General features: G+C 38.1%; 2 protein-coding genes and 2 long non-coding RNA genes across 5 annotated transcripts; 2 read left to right on the forward strand and 2 right to left on the reverse strand.

Moving 5' to 3' along the window:
* The first annotated feature begins 332 nt into the window (after window positions 1-332).
* On the forward strand, window positions 333-1,966 carry LOC109199764 (uncharacterized). 2 transcript variants are annotated; one of them, XR_002060064.2, is made up of 5 exons: window positions 510-544; window positions 876-923; window positions 1,054-1,097; window positions 1,667-1,859; window positions 1,952-1,966. It is a non-coding gene; the product is annotated as an uncharacterized LOC109199764 (long non-coding RNA). The 2 variants fall into 2 exon arrangements; XR_003219320.1 differs by lacking the exons at window positions 510-544; window positions 876-923 and adding an exon at window positions 333-428.
* A 48-nt stretch (window positions 1,967-2,014) lies between these two features.
* On the forward strand, window positions 2,015-4,280 carry LOC109199759 (casein kinase II subunit alpha-like). Its single transcript, XM_019355087.1, has 3 exons — window positions 2,015-2,082; window positions 2,616-2,723; window positions 4,011-4,280. The coding sequence occupies exons 2-3, from the start codon at window positions 2,658-2,660 to the stop codon at window positions 4,278-4,280; spliced, it is 336 nt and encodes a 111-aa protein (XP_019210632.1). The 5' UTR covers window positions 2,015-2,082; window positions 2,616-2,657.
* A 177-nt stretch (window positions 4,281-4,457) lies between these two features.
* LOC109199765 (uncharacterized) lies at window positions 4,458-9,313 on the reverse strand. Its single transcript, XM_019355092.2, has 13 exons — window positions 9,102-9,313; window positions 8,717-8,752; window positions 8,334-8,418; window positions 8,144-8,234; window positions 7,918-8,006; window positions 7,704-7,831; window positions 7,558-7,609; window positions 6,639-6,736; window positions 6,402-6,537; window positions 6,253-6,318; window positions 6,016-6,062; window positions 5,702-5,850; window positions 4,458-4,992 (listed from the first exon to the last, which is right to left on the reverse strand). The coding sequence occupies exons 2-10, from the start codon at window positions 8,739-8,741 to the stop codon at window positions 6,291-6,293; spliced, it is 732 nt and encodes a 243-aa protein (XP_019210637.1). The 5' UTR covers window positions 8,742-8,752; window positions 9,102-9,313; the 3' UTR covers window positions 4,458-4,992; window positions 5,702-5,850; window positions 6,016-6,062; window positions 6,253-6,290.
* A 5,597-nt stretch (window positions 9,314-14,910) lies between these two features.
* LOC112846558 (uncharacterized) lies at window positions 14,911-16,534 on the reverse strand. Its single transcript, XR_003219569.1, has 3 exons — window positions 16,477-16,534; window positions 16,347-16,399; window positions 14,911-15,279 (listed from the first exon to the last, which is right to left on the reverse strand). It is a non-coding gene; the product is annotated as an uncharacterized LOC112846558 (long non-coding RNA).
* Window positions 16,535-18,067: the final 1,533 nt, after the last annotated feature.

Consider the following 18,067-nt stretch of genomic DNA (forward strand, 5'->3'; position numbering starts at 1 on the left):
ATGGCAAATCATTATTGAGGTTAGTTAAAAAGTGAAGCTATGTGTATGACTATCAGCAATATATTAATAATTAACTGTCTAAAAAGGCATATTTTTTCATAAACTTTGCTTTTTCTCCTTGATGCTAGGTCAGAATGGCTCCCATGGAGTGGAAACCAAGAACTCCGAGAAGGTGTGGACGGTACCAGAAGTTAATAATGGACGAAGCTCCACCTCGAATCATCCTGCAAGGCCATGAAACCTATGATGATTTAATTACCATAGCCAAAGAACGCTTCTGGCCAGAGCGTACTGAGGGGAGTGAGTTCACTCTTTGTCATTCTGACGGACCAGGTGGAGTAAGGAGGATTTCCACAAAGAATACAGAACTGTTTCTGATATTACACATCTGTGGAAAAGAACACTATACATCGGGCGAAGACAACTGGGTAATAAAGTGATCAATATTGCTATTAACTACTGTCTAGCACTCGATTTTGTATGGTATGAAATAATTTACTTTTTGTACAGAGGTCTGTGTTTGGATGATCAAAGTCCATCTCAGGTGTGTGCCTGCCCAAACCAAATTGAATATTTTTGATTGTGTGATTGAACATGGTACACCAGGGGTGACACCGAGGGCCGGTGTCCCTACAGGTTTTACATGTGTCCTTGAACCAACACAGCTGATTTAAATGGCTAAATTCTCCTCAACATGTCCTGATGTTCTCCAGAGGCTGGTAACGAACTAATCATGTGATTCAGGTGTGTTGACCCAAGGTGAGATCTAAAACCTGCAGGGACACCGGCCCTCGGGGCCTGGAATTGCCCACCCCTGTGGTACACCGGACTATGGTGGGCATTCAGATATATTGCAATTAATGTGTTATTTACAGATGAAGACCCTGTAACTAAAGTGGGTGGTGATGAAAGTTGCAGTTTAGGTGAATGCTGGACATCTAACTAAATCATTAAAATTGACTTCTTATTTTGTTTGCATTACATTTCCAACCTTTACACACTTGTTTACTATCCTTGGTCATTGCAATTTGTAATATGCATCTTATTCTGCAGATGAACTTCCTGAAACCCTCATAGGACAAAATGTTGCAGAACAGGTAAAACCATGGCTTCTTTTGAACAGACCAATTAATTTCTTATCATTGTCATAAATGTGGATATTTTCACAGTGCACCCTGCAAAAAGTATATCTTGGCTGAATGTGTTCATAGGATTTCCATCCAGAAACATCCAGCTCAGGTGAATTTGAAACAGGGAGAGTCAGAAAGAAAGCCAGTCCAAGCAAAGGAAGGAGGAAATGTAGGGTCATCTCTAGGTCCAGGTGGAGCAGTGAGCCAAGACATGTTACCACATGCAGTTATTGAGGCAAAAGAAGCTATGGAGGGAGCTGAAGAGCTATCTGAAGGTGCTGGAAATAGTGAGCTTTTGATAGATTTTGCAGAGTCCTTCAACAAACTCCAAAGTCGCCATCATGTAAGCATTATTTCGCATTTAGGGCTAACATCATATCATCAGACAACATTGTAAATAAAGGTTTTCATTCTTCACTATTTGGTACTCAAGTTCCTGGAGTAAACCTAGATATTACTAATCCAGCAGTTAATAGAAGAATGTTTAGCAGTAGCTGTATGTTAATGTATGTTACTTTGTGTTTTTTATCCCCAAGTGTATCTTCCACGTGTTCCATATGTGGAAGAGGCTTTAATTACATACAGCGAGGACAATCTACTGGGAGAAGGGACATTTGGCAAGGTATATAGAGGTTCTTTTCATGGTACTCCAGCAGCTGTTAAAAGGATCGTGTGTGGCCAACAAGGGATGGAGGACAGCGACATTCATCATGAGATAAATGTTTCACTGTAAGAACTTTGACACACTTATTTTTGTTTCATTTTCAAAATCGATTGTTCCTCAAGCTGTAATGCCTCTATTTTTTTTTTTTTTTTATTAGGAGACTGTCTCACCCAACATCGTCAGACTAATGGCAGTTGCCCGCACTGAGTCCTGCTTTTGTTGGCAGCTGAATACATTCATGGCGCAACCCTGCAGCAAGTGCTTCACACAGACAGCTGCTTGGTGAAGGTACCAATACTCATACATTTATATTGAATACATTTTGTGAATAATCTTAATACCATCATATTAAAACAGAACTTCTTATTGCTGGCATTTCTTTAAATATGTACTTGAAACCATCTTTGCGTACAACATATAAAAAGACTGATTAATTTTTTTCTCTCATGTTTTCAACCATTTAGAATTACAAAAATGATCTTTAATGCCATATGCCAGAAAGTATGAACTTAGTAAAATAATAATCTTAACTTTCTAATAATAAGCTCTTTACTATTTGGTAGAATTGCTTTTTTTACATGGATGAGTTCAGACATTTTAGGTTTTCTTCTACAATATTCTTACAATATTTTTCAGGGATTTTGGTCCAGTCCTCCAGACAGGACTGGTGTAACTGAGTCAGATTTGTTGGCCACCTTGCTCACACACACCATTCACCTCTGCTTACAGTTTCACAAGAGGACTGCAATCAGGGATTTTTGATGGACACTTCCAAACATTGACTTGTTGGTCTTAGGTCCCATTATATATTGTCTTGATAGCTTGAAGGGGATGATGCCGGTTTCATATCACTGGACTTATCCATGGCAGTAGAGTACATCCATGCACAGAGAATCATTCACCAGGATATAAAGCCAGCAAATGTCATGGTAAGTGTTGCAAAAAGCAGTTTCACCACAGTTCGTGTATTCGTCAGGCTTCCAGAAAAAACACCGGGACTCAGAGTAGTCAATTAACAATATTTTATTAATACACACTTATTGATTATAGCTTATAGAAGGGAGATGTACAGAACCCCGGACTTCCTCTGCAGATCTCAACTCCTTTGTCCGTTACATGCAGTTTTGTATAAGTGACCCCCCTTCTAACCCCTCTACGAGGTGCCATAAAACTAATCACCATGTTTACATGTTTGTGTGTGTGCGAGCACGTGAATGCCTACATGTGCGCGCTCCCACGTACCTACGTGAGTGTTCGTGAGTGACTATGTGCGCATACCTGTGTATACACACAGGTATGCGCACATACACTCACTCATGCACACTCACTCATACACGTGAGTGAGTGTGCATGTGGGTGTGGGTGCGTAAAGTAAAGCACTGCAGGTGTGTGTCTCAATGTAGTGACTTCCCGGATGTCATAAAAACCCATCTCCGTTCCAGACCACCGTTATCAAGTCACAAATGTTGAAACCCCCTCCTAAGTATACCCTGAGGAATTTCCACTTATCAACTCCTCTTTGTCTTAGTTTCACAGCTCAAATGGGGGAGGGCCTCATAAAATCTACTTCTAAGTTCATGACACAATCAGGCCTTTATTACATTGAGGGCAGTGTCAGTGTCTTTACAATAATTCTACATTCTAAGTTAACATATTTCTAAACTCTAAAAAACTAAACATTCCTACATGTCTAAGCTCTAAAATAAGCTAAACATTTCTACATAAGCCATACTGAATTTTTCTTTATTGAACTTTATTCTCTTCAGTCTATTAAACACTACATTTCAACGAGGAACTGTTCTGGTATATTCATATAAAGGACTTTTTTTTAAGTAGGAAGCCTTACATTGTTTCTTTAATATGTTGGTTGTTGCACACCTACAAAATTCCCAAACATGTTGTAATAAGTTTAGGCTTTACAAACTGAATTTTTCTATTGTTCTATTAGTCTGTACCACTTTCTTAAGTGGAATGGGGATAAAAAAAAAGAACAGGACTATAAAACCGTGTTTGATCATTATCCAATCTGTTAATTTCAATGTTAGGTATAATAAACAATCTCAGAATAAATCTGCAGTGGTTGGGTGATCTGGGTGCTAAAAGCTTTGAGGGGTTTTTTTTTTTCAATTATGAGCTGTGGTCTTTGGAATGACAGTTTTGATAACATTTGTGAGATTTAAGACAACCTGATAAGTTCTCGTGTGTATACCTTATAGGTTCACCACCCTTCTAAGAAGGCAGTCCTGACAGACTGGGGCATGGCAAACATAAGAGACACTGTGATGCTTCGTCAAGGGAGTAAGTTCACTGCCCAGGTTATTGGTCCAGCTGGTGGCACATATCTTTACATGGCTCCTGAATGCATACTGATGTTTGAAGAGGCCTCGTTCCAGACAGACATGTGGTCCCTCGGAGCCACATATCTGGAGATCCTGACGGGTCCGCTCCGTGGACTGTTAAAAAACAAAGAGAACTGGCTGCACTAATGGCCACCAAAACCCACCACATGCCCTATCACATCTCAGTGACAAACACAGTTTTCTTGGTGGTTTGGTGAGCTATGACCCAGACTCAAGGCCTTCCGCATCTGATGTTGTTAAGTTTCTCAAGTCAGGCCTTGATCTTACAAGCCGATATGGCTACAAGTGGTAATGTTGCTACAGTCTGCAGTTCAAAAGTCTTTCAATGTTAATTATGTTATACATTAGGGTTAACAAAAGTTGTGTTAAATGAAACACTGAATCATTATGAAAGATGGCACCTTGTCAATTGTTTTTCAACATTTTATTGTACATTTTGTTGGTCAGACAGTTTTCAAATTACCTGTTGATTGTAAACAAGGATAAATAAATGTTAACAAACAATGTTGTATGATTTTATTGGTCATTGGAAATGTTTACTGGTGCACCTTCCATCCTCTGTCTCTTCAGAAAGATGTATATGTCATTTGCCTCTGCAAACGTAGAAGGTGTAGGAACTGCATTTCTGTTCATGGCAGTTGTCAGCTCTTGGACTAGCATGAGGTATGCAGCAAGGCAACCATCAGGTGTGCAGGGAAATTGGCTGTTTTCTAAAATGTTCTGGCACATGTCTCTGAATTCCTGGTTTGCTACCAGTGAAGGCTCTTCCACCTCACAGATTAATTGCTTGGCGTAGTCTAAAAGGTCTGGTCAACTATGTGCAGCACATTGCCATATCCTGCGAATGAAAGACAATATTGAAAAGATGTTCACTTTGGAATGTTAAAAATAAATGAATAATCATAAAGCTGTTCTACAACCTGTATAATAAGCAGTCAGTTTTACAGATGTTATTGCAGAAACTGAAAGATGTAAATATCACTCAAACATTTTGATTAATTTTTAGTTAAAGGTGCCAATATGAAGCCATATTTGTATTGACAGTAGAAATTCAGAAATCTCAGATTGTACCAGAAGTAAGCTTCTTAGGAAGACAAATAAAAGAAAGCACATTATAACAGTTTTACGCTCATTACACTGGATTCCAGTATATTTTAGAAAAATCATTTTAAAATTTTAGTAATGACTTTCAAAGCTCCGAATCGTGAAGCTCCTGCCTACATTTCTGATCTTATAGAACCCCACACTCCCTCTCCCAGCCTGTGATCATCTAATCAATGGCTGTTAGTAGTCCCACCAGAAGACCAGAGGCAATAGATCTTGCAGAACGGTGGCTCCCAGGTCATGAAATGCTCTGCCCTACATCATTATGTTCCTTGATTGTATTTATTCTGTATGTTCGATTGTGCTGTTATGTCTGTTTTATATTATTGTGAAGCCACTTTGTGGTTTTTATCCTGTGAAGAGTGCTATATTAAAGTAAAAGTAAACTAATGAAAGTTAAAAGAAAAAAAGAAAAAAAACCCACAGACTTTCAAATGACATACCAGGAGGTGGTGAGGTAAACAGAAGGTCGGGTTTCCCAAATGGACCTGGTGCATTGCGTTGCTTGCGGATGTCATGGGTGTTCCAAACTGTTTGCTCCGTTTTTAAGTCTCTTTGAAGCAGTGGCAAGTGTGAGTACTGCAAGCAGTTGCTATGAAAAAGGATAATTAAAAAGTTAATATGTTCATCTGCTTCTTTGAGGAAGAATATGTAAAAGCTAATTTTTAATCAGTACTCAAAAAACAAAGGCATTCCTAGACCACATACTTTCATACTGCTGCTTGATCATTTTTCATGTCTAAAAATATTGACTTACATGTGCACAGGATTGTCCAGTTCAAGGATCCCAGACTCCATCATGGCCTAAGCATGTGGTTTTGAAAAAGACATAAGTTGTGAAGGTGAGCATTTCATCAGTGAAAAGGTACAGATGTACAAAAAAAAAAAAAATTCCAGCATAGTGTTTTCAGATAAACTAATCCATCGTATGTTTAGCGCAATTTTGATGGCTAGTCTTTGTTATTAGGTTTTACAGGTGAAAGATTTGCTTTACCTCAAATGTTGTCAGCCATTTCTTAATCCATGTCCGCTTTAAAATACTGTTAAAACATTCAGCTCTCTAAACAACATAAACATGACATTATCAGTTTTGTTGTCAGGTTGTTACTTTAGAAATAGTCATTTACCAGCTTAAAGACATACCTGGTTGTGCACTGATGTCCCCATTCTGAAGCACCTCCATGCCTGATTCCCAAGATCTCGCATGTGAAATGCCATCTGCATTTGACCAACAACAAGGTTCTCCTTTCCTCTGTCCCCCGAATCATTTGAGGACAGCCTAAAGACACAAACTGAAGATAATTAGTGAATGATGAAAAAATAAATTTATAACCAAAATGTAATCTTTTTTTAACCCCCTTTTTTAAGTATATTGCATACCACCCTGTTCTTGAACAGCCTCAAAGAAGTATCTGGCCACAAAGTTTTGTTTGCGGTTGGATGTGCCCACCTTTAGCCATAGAACCTTCCTGGAAAATCTGAAAAGAGAGAAATTGAAAAGCGGCCACTCGTACATATGATTTAATCATGTTTTGGCAATATGTTTGGTTTTTGTTACATTCCCCAAGAGTATTCTGGTTTTCCATTGTATTCTGTCTAGGCGTTGTTTCTGGTTCCTCCGGCCATTTTGACTGCCATAGTTATGTAGGCTTACATGCCTTTGGAATTGAATGTGACCCTTGACTGTGTTCAGACTGATGCGAGGAGAGAGCTGCCTTTTGTTTTGTATTCTCCTGTTTATTGTGTTGGTTAGGTAGGTTATCGTAAATTGTACATTTTATTTTCTTTGGAGTTAAATTCTGTTTACTTTATATCAGGGATGTTTTATTTGTTGTGTTGTTCTTGGCCCTCCCTGAAATAACTGCCAGTCTGAAATGGACTAGCAGGAAATAAACCTTTTAAAAAATGCCATCTTGAATCCTCCTTCACTATTCATACTTTATCTTGGTCCCTTAGACCAGGCTTGGCCCATTCCAGACCTCGAGGGCCAATGTCCTGCATGTTTTAGATCTCACCCTGGGTAAACACACTTGAATAAAATGATTAGTTCATTACCAGGCCTCTGGAGAACTACAAAACATGTTGTGAGGGTAATTTAGCCATTTGAATCAGCTGTGGATCAAGGACACATCTAAAACCTGCAGGACACCGGCACCTCGAGGCCTGGAGTTGCCCATCCCTGCCCTAGACTACTCAGGAGAGATAACACCTCAGTTTACCTCACATCCTTATCTTGAAGCAACTTTGTACTATATCTGAATATAATCAATTAAGTAGCGAATGCCATATTCAGACCTACCCATCAATCCCCAAATGTATCCACATTCCAAAGAACTTCAGTTTATCATTGCCTATATGAAACAACAAATAAAAATTACAATTTGTTTCGACAGAAGTAACATCAAAACATGACAGGAAGGTTAATTGAAAAGATAAAATAAATACCATCAATGTGCCAGGTGTCATTTGGACCACGGCTGATGTAATTCCGACGGGGAATTTTCTTCTTTCCAGGAGATCTCCTCTGAAGACCACTTGCATCCATATCCCTCATTATATTAGCAACATCGTCTCTACAGTAACAATAGATTTTACTCTGAGCTCAACAGTAAAACAAGAGAATACTTGATTATATTGAGTACACACTATGGAAACCAACCTGTAACAAGGCCGCACTCCTCTGACATCCCTTACCCGCTTTACCATTGCCCTGATTCCTTGTTCAGGAGAACACTGTTTCATCTCACTCTAAAAAACAAACAAACAATTAATTGAATGGGCTTTTTTAAATAACTACAGAAAATAACATTTATTGTTTCAACAATAGCTCCTAACACAGACTTCAGGAAAATATGTATTTTTTGCACTGATGTTTTAACACTTACCTCCACTGCTTTGTGGATTTCAGTAAAAGGTCGTTGGGGGCATCTTCGCTTCAACCCTAGAAGTTTTAAAACTCGTCTCAGATGCCTCTCACTGTTAAAAGACAACACAGACTTGCATTATATTAAAGGACAACTGCATGTTTTGTAATTTTAGAGAGTTGTCATGGAAACTGTTGAAATGCAGACTTACCTTATTTTATGCCCATATGAATTGAGTACACAGCTGATTTCCTTTTGTTTTAAGCCTTTGTTGAACAATGTTATTATCATCGTATCTTGAAAGGTTAAGTGTAACAAAAATAGTCTAATTGATCACCCACCTCTTACACTGAACATAAGTAATTAACCAGTAAATTACTAAATCTTTTTAGGTGGCAATTATACTAAAAGCAGCGTCTATTCAGTGCCCACAAATAAAATATGTGTAGCAAAAAATACACTTCTTTAATATGAAAGAGGTGAACAGTAGTTAATAAATAAGTTGTACTTTCGTCATTTATTTTTAATGCTCTTTAAAAAAAAAAAAAAAAAGTATTTTTGGTACAGTCATAAGAAACAGCCAGAGTCGGATACTCCTTTCATCATCGTCGGATGACATTGCAGAAAAGTCTAAAAACAACAACAGAAAAATACATATCAGGATCACAAAATATCTCAACAGTAGCAATATAGAAAAGAGAAAACAGCGAGAGAAAGGATGCAGGCTGCTCGTAAGCTTTCAGCTTGTCCATTTGCTGAAACATATACAAAACAATTACTAAACAGTTTAAATTTAAATCACGTTTCACCACCACTGTCGCTAGCTAGAACGAATTGGCCAGACAAGAATAGTGCTGATTTGGTTTCGTACAAAACTAGATTTCCTTCTTTGATAGGTAACTTTCACAACATTACCGCAACTTAATATCACACAACTGTGTCAAAAATATGAACAAAAGGGAGAAAAAGTTAAACTTACCTTGTGTCGTTAGGAGCCTGGACCGCGGTAAAACTCCGGTGAGGTCAATGACCTTGCGCTCTCCCACTGTCACACGTTGATGACGTATTTGGAAATCAATTTGGATGGGACATGACAACAGCGCCACCTGCAGGAAGATTTTCTGAGACCTGACAATTTTCCATGTGAGTCTGAGACCTGACAATTTTCCATGTGAGTCTGAGACCTGACAATTTACCATGTGAGTCTGAGACCTGACAATTTTCCATGTGAGTCTGAGACCTGACAATTACCATGTGAGTCTGAGACCTGACAATTTACCATGTGAGTCTGAGACCTGACAATTTTCCATGTGAGTCTGATACCTGACAATTTACCATGTGAGTCTGATACCTGACAATTTCCATGTGAGTCTGAGACCTGACAATTTTCCATGTGAGTCTGATACCTGACAATTTACCATGTGAGTCTGAGACCTGACAATTTTCCATGTGAGTCTGAGACCTGACAATTTACCATGTGAGTCTGAGACCTGACAATTTTCCATGTGAGTCTGATACCTGACAATTTTCCATGTGAGTCTGAGACCTGACAATTTTCCATGTGAGTCTGATACCTGACAATTTACCATGTGAGTCTGAGACCTGACAATTTTCCATGTGAGTCTGAGACCTGACAATTTTCCATGTGAGTCTGATACCTGACAATTTACCATGTGAGTCTGAGACCTGACAATTTTCCATGTGAGTCTGATACCTGACAATTTACCATGTGAGTCTGAGACCTGACAATTTACCATGTGAGTCTGAGACCTGACAATTTACCATGTGAGTCTGAGACCTGACAATTTACCATGTGAGTCTGAGACCTGACAATTTACCATGTGAGTCTGAGACCTGACAATTTACCATGTGAGTCTGATACCTGACACCTTTTTTCCTGAGACCTGACGATGTCCTAAAATGTACACCGTACAAATGAGTATTTTGTCCACATCATCCTCTTCATGCATGTTGTCTTACTCCAAGCTGTATAGGCTCGAAAGCCTACTACCAATTAAGCATATTAGGTGATGTGCATCTCTGTAATGAGAAGGGGTGTGGTCTAATGACATCAACACCCTATATCAGGTGTGCATAATTATTAGGCAACTTCCTTTCCTTTGGCAAAATGGGTCAAAAGAAGGACTTGACAGGCTCAGAAAAGTCAAAAATAGTGAGATATCTTGCAGAGGGATGCAGCAGTCTTAAAATTGCAAAGCTTCTGAAGCGTGATCATCGAACAATCAAGCGTTTCATTCAAAATAGTCAACAGGGTCGCAAGAAGCGTGTGGAAAAACCAAGGCGCAAAATAACTGCCCATGAACTGAGAAAAGTCAAGCGTGCAGCTGCCAAGATGCCACTTGCCACCAGTTTGGCCATATTTCAGAGCTGCAACATCACTGGAGTGCCCAAAAGCACAAGGTGTGCAATACTCAGAGACATGGCCAAGGTAAGAAAGGCTGAAAGACGACCACCACTGAACAAGATACACAAGCTGAAACGTCAAGACTGGGCCAAGAAATATCTCAAGACTGATTTTTCTAAGGTTTTATGGACTGATGAAATGAGAGTGAGTCTTGATGGGCCAGATGGATGGGCCCGTGGCTGGATTGGTAAAGGGCAGAGAGCTCCAGTCCCACTCAGACGCCAGCAAGGTGGAGGTGGAGTACTGGTTTGGGCTGGTATCATCAAAGATGAGCTTGTGGGGCCTTTTCGGGTTGAGGATGGAGTCAAGCTCAACTCCCAGTCCTACTGCCAGTTTCTGGAAGACACCTTCTTCAAGCAGTGGTACAGGAAGAAGTCTGCATCCTTCAAGAAAAACATGATTTTCATGCAGGATAATGCTCCATCACACGCGTCCAAGTACTCCACAGCGTGGCTGGCAAGAAAGGGTATAAAAGAAGAAAAACTAATGACATGGCCTCCTTGTTCACCTGATCTGAACCCCATTGAGAACCTGTGGTCCATCATCAAATGTGAGATTTACAAGGAGGGAAAACAGTACACCTCTCTGAACAGTGTCTGGGAGGCTGTGGTTGCTGCTGCACGCAATGTTGATGGTGAACAGATCAAAACACTGACAGAATCCATGGACGGCAGGCTTTTGAGTGTCCTTGCAAAGAAAGGTGGCTATATTGGTCGCTGATTTGTTTTTGTTTTGTTTTTGAATGTCAGAAATGTATATTTGTGAATGTGGAGATGTTATATTGGTTTCACTGGTAAAAATAAATAATTGAAATGGGTATATATTTGTTTTTTGTTGAGTTGCCTAATAATTATGCACAGTAATAATCACCTGCACACACAGATATCCCCCTAAAATAGCTAAAACTAAAAACAAACTAAAAACTACTTCCAAAAACATTCAGCTTTGATATTAATGAGTTTTTTGGGTTCATTGAGAACATGGTTGTTGTTCAATAATAAAATTATTCCTCAAAAATACAACTTGCCTAATAATTCTGCACTCCCTGTATTTTTTTTAATTTTTTTTTTTTATTGTGTCTCACTGTTTTGATTCTACATAGATGGGAATATGTTATGTGAGCCTTAACTGTGTCTAATGGTAAATTAAACAGTTACATTGTATGGGGGTATAGGCTAAAGTTTCCTTTCAGCATATTTTTGAGTACTCAGTACCTTTGAGGTTTTTCTTAAGAATATTTTGGAATTTTCATTGTATTTTTCATTGTTTTGAATTGTTGCAATAAAATAAACATATTTGTATAAAGCAAGTTTATTTTTTCCACACCCATACTGTTAAGTTAGAAACATGAAGTATATCCTGTTAAAATTCCTTTAGAACAGATTAAAAAAATTGTGATTAATTTGTAATTAATCATGAGTTAACTATTGATAAGTATGCAATTAATCGCGACTAAATATTTTAATCAACTGACAGCCCTAATATGTAGGTCTTTCCAATGTAAAAAAAGTTTTGATATATTGTTTTTAATTTAAAAAAAAAAAAAGTTATATAGCCTCATTGAACCATGTGAGCAGTAAACAACAAAAACATTGACTGAAATGATTAGTAGTGGACTGGATGATATATGTTTATGGGAACTTTTTGGTTTCTGATACTTTTGGCTAACTAAACATGTCCTGGGTCAATGTAAATGTCCTGGGCATATATTATTTAGCTTAAAACTTTGATAACCATAATCTTTACATGAGATCCTGGGGATCCTTGCTGTACAGACTTACTAATACTAAAATGAGCCATAAACACAGGGGTGTGCACATGGTCATGCCATCCAAGTTATCCTTTTCTGCCCTCTACTGTAAATCAACTTGCTGCACAGCTACCCTTTGCAATACTCTTCCTCATATCCCAAAAGTTGATTCTGTTCATCTGGACGTAGCATTTTCTGGGAGAAACGTTTCGTCACTCGTCCAAGTGACCTCTTCAGTCTCAGCTGACTGCAGGTTTCCCCAATCTTATAAACAGTACATTTGCATAATGTTTATTTATAAGATGTTTATTTATTTAAACCTGCAGTCAGCTGAGACTGAAGAAGTCACTTGGACGAGTGACGAAACGTTTCTCCGAGAAAATGCTACGTCCAGATGAACAGAATCAACTTTTGGAGATTTATTTTCCTGGATGATTGAGAATGCATCAAGACTCTTCCTCATAATTCCAAAAATCAAGAAAATAAATACCTAATAAATGCATATTTTTTCAGTTTAAAAAATCAGTATTGTTGTGGCTTATTTGCAGTGGATACATTACTGTAGTTAGTATATAACTATAAATAACTCCATCTTTATTTATTTATTTATTTCATTTTATTTATGCATTTTTTTAAATTTTGCAGAAGCGACTTACTGAAGTATTGAATAGTGTTTACTTAAGACTGCAATAAAATATATAATAAAAATGACTGCTACAAAAGCACAAAAAAGCTATTAAAATGTAATAAACAAACAGAAATATATATATATATATAATTCTCTATGTATGTTTTCTCTCAGCTTGCCAACTTCTGCAGCTGTTCTGTCACATTACTGTCTCCCCAAAAACACTTGTTTTGTGATTTAATTTTTAAAACTTTTGCTGTGTTTTTTATTTCTCTTGTGAAACTTGTGGTGTCTCTGTGTGTGTTCTATTTCTTTTCTTCAGTAGTGTTTTTCCATGCAGCATTTTGCAGCATTTCTGTATTTGCTAGGGTTTTCTTAACTTGCAATAGATTTGACCTTTCAGGGTCATGGTAATAGAAATCTTCTATATTTTGAAATAATCACTATTGTCTCTACCTGCTCTAAAATACTGTAAAGTACTTGTTACCTCCCCACGAAGAGGTCTAGGGGTTTGAGTGTGGGGACCGGTAACAAATGGGTCCAGAATGGAATGAAAGGAAACCAGACAGAGTCAAAGGAGTTTGCAAAGAAAAGCGTCTGGACTTGATAGGGTGGGGCCAGGGGCCAGGTTTCACAATGAGCTCACCCGAAACCCTGGCTGATTAGGTACCACACCCGCTTTCACACCTTGTCGCATGTGATTAGAGGATCACCAGGGGGTCCTTTGTCCCTCTTTGGGGGGATACTCCCACTGGGTTTAAATCTGGGACTCTCGGCCATTTGACCTTAGAACTGAAGAAGCTTCTCGGATGAGAGGTGAAACGTCTTCAAGCAACTCAAAGAAGTCCAGACGCTTTTCTTTGCAAACTCCTTTGACTACGATGACCTGGATGACTGAGAACCTTCACAGACACGAAACCAGACAGAGGTGTTCAGTACATAATATGGTTTTATTACAAATAATCTTAATCTAAACAGCCAGCAATGCTGTTTTATCAATAATGCAAGGGAGAGGCGGAGAGAGAACAACACCACACCCACACAAGGACAGTTTCAGGAGGCCTTGCTAGGGCTGTAATAATACTGTATTATTGTACATTTCGTCAAAACACCTGTTCATTTTAATGTGTTGCTACCAATCCAAGAGACAACTATGTTAAACTATTAAATGAAATAATTTGACACCATTTGAACTATAAAAGCTGTGTGCCTGTCCTTCTTGATCAAACAAATTGAATTCAGGCTGTAAAAATGGTTGACTCTGTGCTAGACATGCCAGAGACATTCATGTTGCAAACTTGCTTCTCTCTCCCTCTTGATTTCAAAATCAAAATTCTCCACCATTTGATATACAAGTAGGATTAATGTCAGATCTTGCTGATTAGACTGATTAGAGTGTGTAAACCAGCAATTGATTAAATTCAAATTTAGATCAGTACACCAATAAAAAAAAAAGTATTAATAATTTTAAAAAAATAGAAAACTACAGTTTGAAAACAAAGTTTGTCATTTTAACGTCAAAGGCAGAGAGTCATTTGATGGAGTAAATGTAATGAATATTCATTATGTCCTTCAATCATATCTTTTATTAAAATACAATGTGCTTTGAATATACTGCCAAATGATTACTTGGCCTATAAATATTCAAGAGCTTGGTAGTGTCAGATGTTTTTTAGCTCAACTCAAATGTAGTCTTTTTTAATTTATGAAGGGATTCAGCATTTGCTAATGCTCTGTGAGGTGATATGCATAAAACATAGACTGAACATCAATTTATATTTTTAATGCACATGAAAATACACACACCACAATATGGAGTGCAGCAAAGGAAACAGACAACATCACGAAACTATTTCAAGGACTTACTGGTTGACATTAAAAATGTTGCAAAGTATCATTACACAGTATTATCCATCCATTGATACAATTCAGGTTTTCGCATGGCTGAAGCCTATCCCAGCGATCATAAGGTGAAAGGTGGGGCAGGTTATTTGTCTATTACAAAAATTCTAACTCTTTAACTCGTTGTCACTGTGCAGTCATACATTGTATAATATTACAATGAAATTGGAGCTAAAAGCACACTGTTGCTAAAAGAAAGACAAGAAGTAATCATAATAAATAACATATATCGAAATGTTGTATCCCATTTTGAGACAGCAGGTGCTGTAGAGGTCCTCCAGGGAGGGGAGGGGGTTGCCAATGATTTTCTGGGTGACGGTAATGACCCTTTGTATGCCATTGTGCAGCTCGAGAACCACACAGAGATGCAATATGTCAGCACGTGTAGCAGAGGTAGAAGATAGAAGAATAGCCTGGGGGAAGAAGCTCCTCCTCATTCTCTCTGTTTTGGCCTTAAGGGAGCGGAACAAAAGTATCAAATATGAATGAATTTTTAAATGGCCTTTAATGAACACACATGGACACATTTGTCCTTCAATGAGCTTATTGAAAAAATATGTAAGACTGTTCTCTTCCATTTGCGCAACATCTCTAAAATTAGAAAGATCCTGTCTCAGAGTGATGCTGAAAAACTAGTTCATGCATTTATTACTTCTAGGCTGGACTACTGTAATTCATTATTATCAGAATATCCTAAACACTCACTGAAAAGTCTTCAGCTGATCCAAAATGCTGCAGCAGGAGTACTGACAGGGACTAGAAAGAGAGAGCACATCTCTCCTATATTGGCTTTCCTTCATTGGCTTCCTGTTAAATCCAGAATTGAATTCAAAATCCTGTGAATAATAAGGCCCCATCTTATTTTAAATCATCTCTGTCTCTCTTCCACAGCATGTCTTTCATTCTGTCTTCCTTCTCTCACCCCAACCATTGCAGCAGATGGCCGCCCCTCACTCAGTTTGGTTTCTTCCTGTTAAAAGGGAGTTTTTCCTTCCCACTGTCGCCAAAGTGCTTGCTCATAGGGGGTCATATGATTGTTGGGTTTTTCTCTGTGTGTATCATTTTAGGGTTTATCTTAAAATATAAAGCACCTTGAGGCAACTGATGTTTTAATCGTTCAAAAACATTGCATTTAAGGTTAAATATAATAATATATTTTTCTTTTCTTTCTCTTTTAGATAGACCACATTTTATCTTCTGTTTTCATATCCCTCATGAAAACCAAATGCTTTTTGTTTTACTGCGAACAATGTTTGGCCTTTAGAAGGCAGGCAACCAGTAGTATTACATAGCCATTATTCTACTGCTGTAAGGTACTGTTACGGCTGGTGAGGTGGACTCAGGCGCAAACAGAAAGTACAGTTAAACAGTTTTTTATTAATCCACACTGAGTCCACTATATACACGTGGGGTGGAAAGGCCAGTGTTTCAGGAGTCAAGGGACATAAGATCTTCACACACACGCCGCTCCTCTCACTCCTTGCACACACAAAACTCCACGCTGAACAGCTTCACTCACGCTCACGGGTCTAGGGGTCCAGGGGTGAAGGTACGACAGGGTTCCGGAAAAATCTATACAAGGAGATGAGGGTTACTCATAAGCAAGTACAAGAAATGATAGTTTTCTGGAGAGCTGGGCAAACACTAACTTGAGTTACTCAATATTCCAGTGACAAGTAGCTCAGCGCCCCTGTCGTATGAAGAGCCAGCAAACAATAGTGAGGAATCACCAGTAATCAGCTACAGGTGCATGGGCCAAGGGCCAAGGGCAGGAACTCAATCTGAGCCACGCCCAGGCAGAGTGACATGAGCGAGAGAGCAAGAGAGGGAAGAGAAAGACAGCACCAAAACAAAAACATGTGTGGCCACACTGGGCTGACCAGGCAGGCACAGGGACCATGACAGGTACAGCTATATCTGTCACACAGCATATCTACTTCAGGTTAAGCAAAAATCTAATGTTTATTATCACAATAACCACAAAGTATCTATCAGCATCTAAAGTAAAACTGCACTGTGGTATAACTGCTAAACTATAATAAACCACTACCGTTAAAAAAACAAACAAACTGAAACTGTAAGACGGAAGCTCAAATAGGAAGGCAGTTTAGATCAGCTCAATCTTTAATCACTTCTTTCCTGTTTCTATTGTTTCATGACAGACACATGCCAGTAAACATGTTCAACTCAAACTCCTCTACATTCAGAACCTCACTCTTAATAGCAGCTAACCACAGCACGTGTATTTAAAAGTGACAGCATACTGTGTCTTATAAAAAAAAACCCAAAAAACCATCTCTTGGGGTATTAACAAATAGAGAGAGAACAAGGTTGCTTATGTGTTTTAGCAACAAAAATAAATGCTGTAAGATACACGTAGATCTTACTTCAAAGCAGATGGTTTAAGAGCAACCAATCATCTTGAACAGACAGAAGTAAATGCTAAAGCAACATGAAAAGCAACAAAATCATTGATCCATTCAACAATCACTTGGATAGATCTTTTCAGAATGGTTTAAAAATGCATCATAGTGCTGAATAAAACTTTTAAACATGTTCAATGACCATTTATGAATTGTAGACTCAGAGGATTATGCAAGTTTTGGTTCTTTAAAACTAAGTGCTGCATTCATATGTTGAAACATTGTGTTCTATTAAGAACTTCACTCACATTACGCCTACTTTAAAGGTGATCTTGGCCCTTTGGAAAAAATCAAAACACCCTTGGTAATAAGCATGGCAGGTGAGTTTTAACAACATCTATACATTTAGGAAATACATAAATGTTGCTTTAAGAGCTAGTTTTGACTGGCTGTGGACTGTTTATTTGAGAGCATATTTCACTCTTGCACCGGCTACCTGTGCATTTTGGATTTTATTGTAATGTTTTATTAACCTTTTTCTGTTATTAAATTGCTTCTGGTTTACCAAGAAAGATCAGAGGAGATCAGATCTTTGTTTTAGCTCCCCCTAAACTTTGAAACAGCCTGGCCATTCACATTAGGAAACACGCCAACACCAAGACCACTCTCATTAGTTTCAAAACCTATTTGAAAAGTCATTTTAATATCCTTGGCATTTAATCTAGACTGAGTCTTTAACATATTTTTTGTGCTTTGTGTCCCATTCTCAGTGAATGATGAAGTAATATAAAAATATATATAAAAAAAGATTTCAATACAGAATGCTCTAAATGTTGTTGTTATAATTATTATTATACAAGTTAAGATATACATAGAT

The sequence above is a fragment of the Oreochromis niloticus genome, linkage group LG3 (assembly GCF_001858045.2).
Source record: "Oreochromis niloticus isolate F11D_XX linkage group LG3, O_niloticus_UMD_NMBU, whole genome shotgun sequence".
Classification (NCBI taxonomy): Eukaryota; Metazoa; Chordata; class Actinopteri; order Cichliformes; family Cichlidae; genus Oreochromis; species Oreochromis niloticus.

Coding starts and splice junctions, on each gene's coding strand:
- LOC109199765 (XM_019355092.2), bottom strand. CDS start 8,741: ATGTCATCCGACGATGATGAAAGGA. Junction 8,007..8,143: donor AAATCCACAAAGCAGTGGAG/GTAAGTGTTAAA, acceptor TTTGTTTTTTAG/AGTGAGATGAAACAGTGTTC. Junction 7,832..7,917: donor GGAGTGCGGCCTTGTTACAG/GTTGGTTTCCAT, acceptor TTGTTACTGTAG/AGACGATGTTGCTAATATAA.
- LOC109199759 (XM_019355087.1), top strand. CDS start 2,658: ATGGCAGTAGAGTACATCCATGCACAGAGAATCATTCACCAGGATATA. Junction 2,724..4,010: donor TAAAGCCAGCAAATGTCATG/GTAAGTGTTGCA, acceptor TATACCTTATAG/GTTCACCACCCTTCTAAGAA.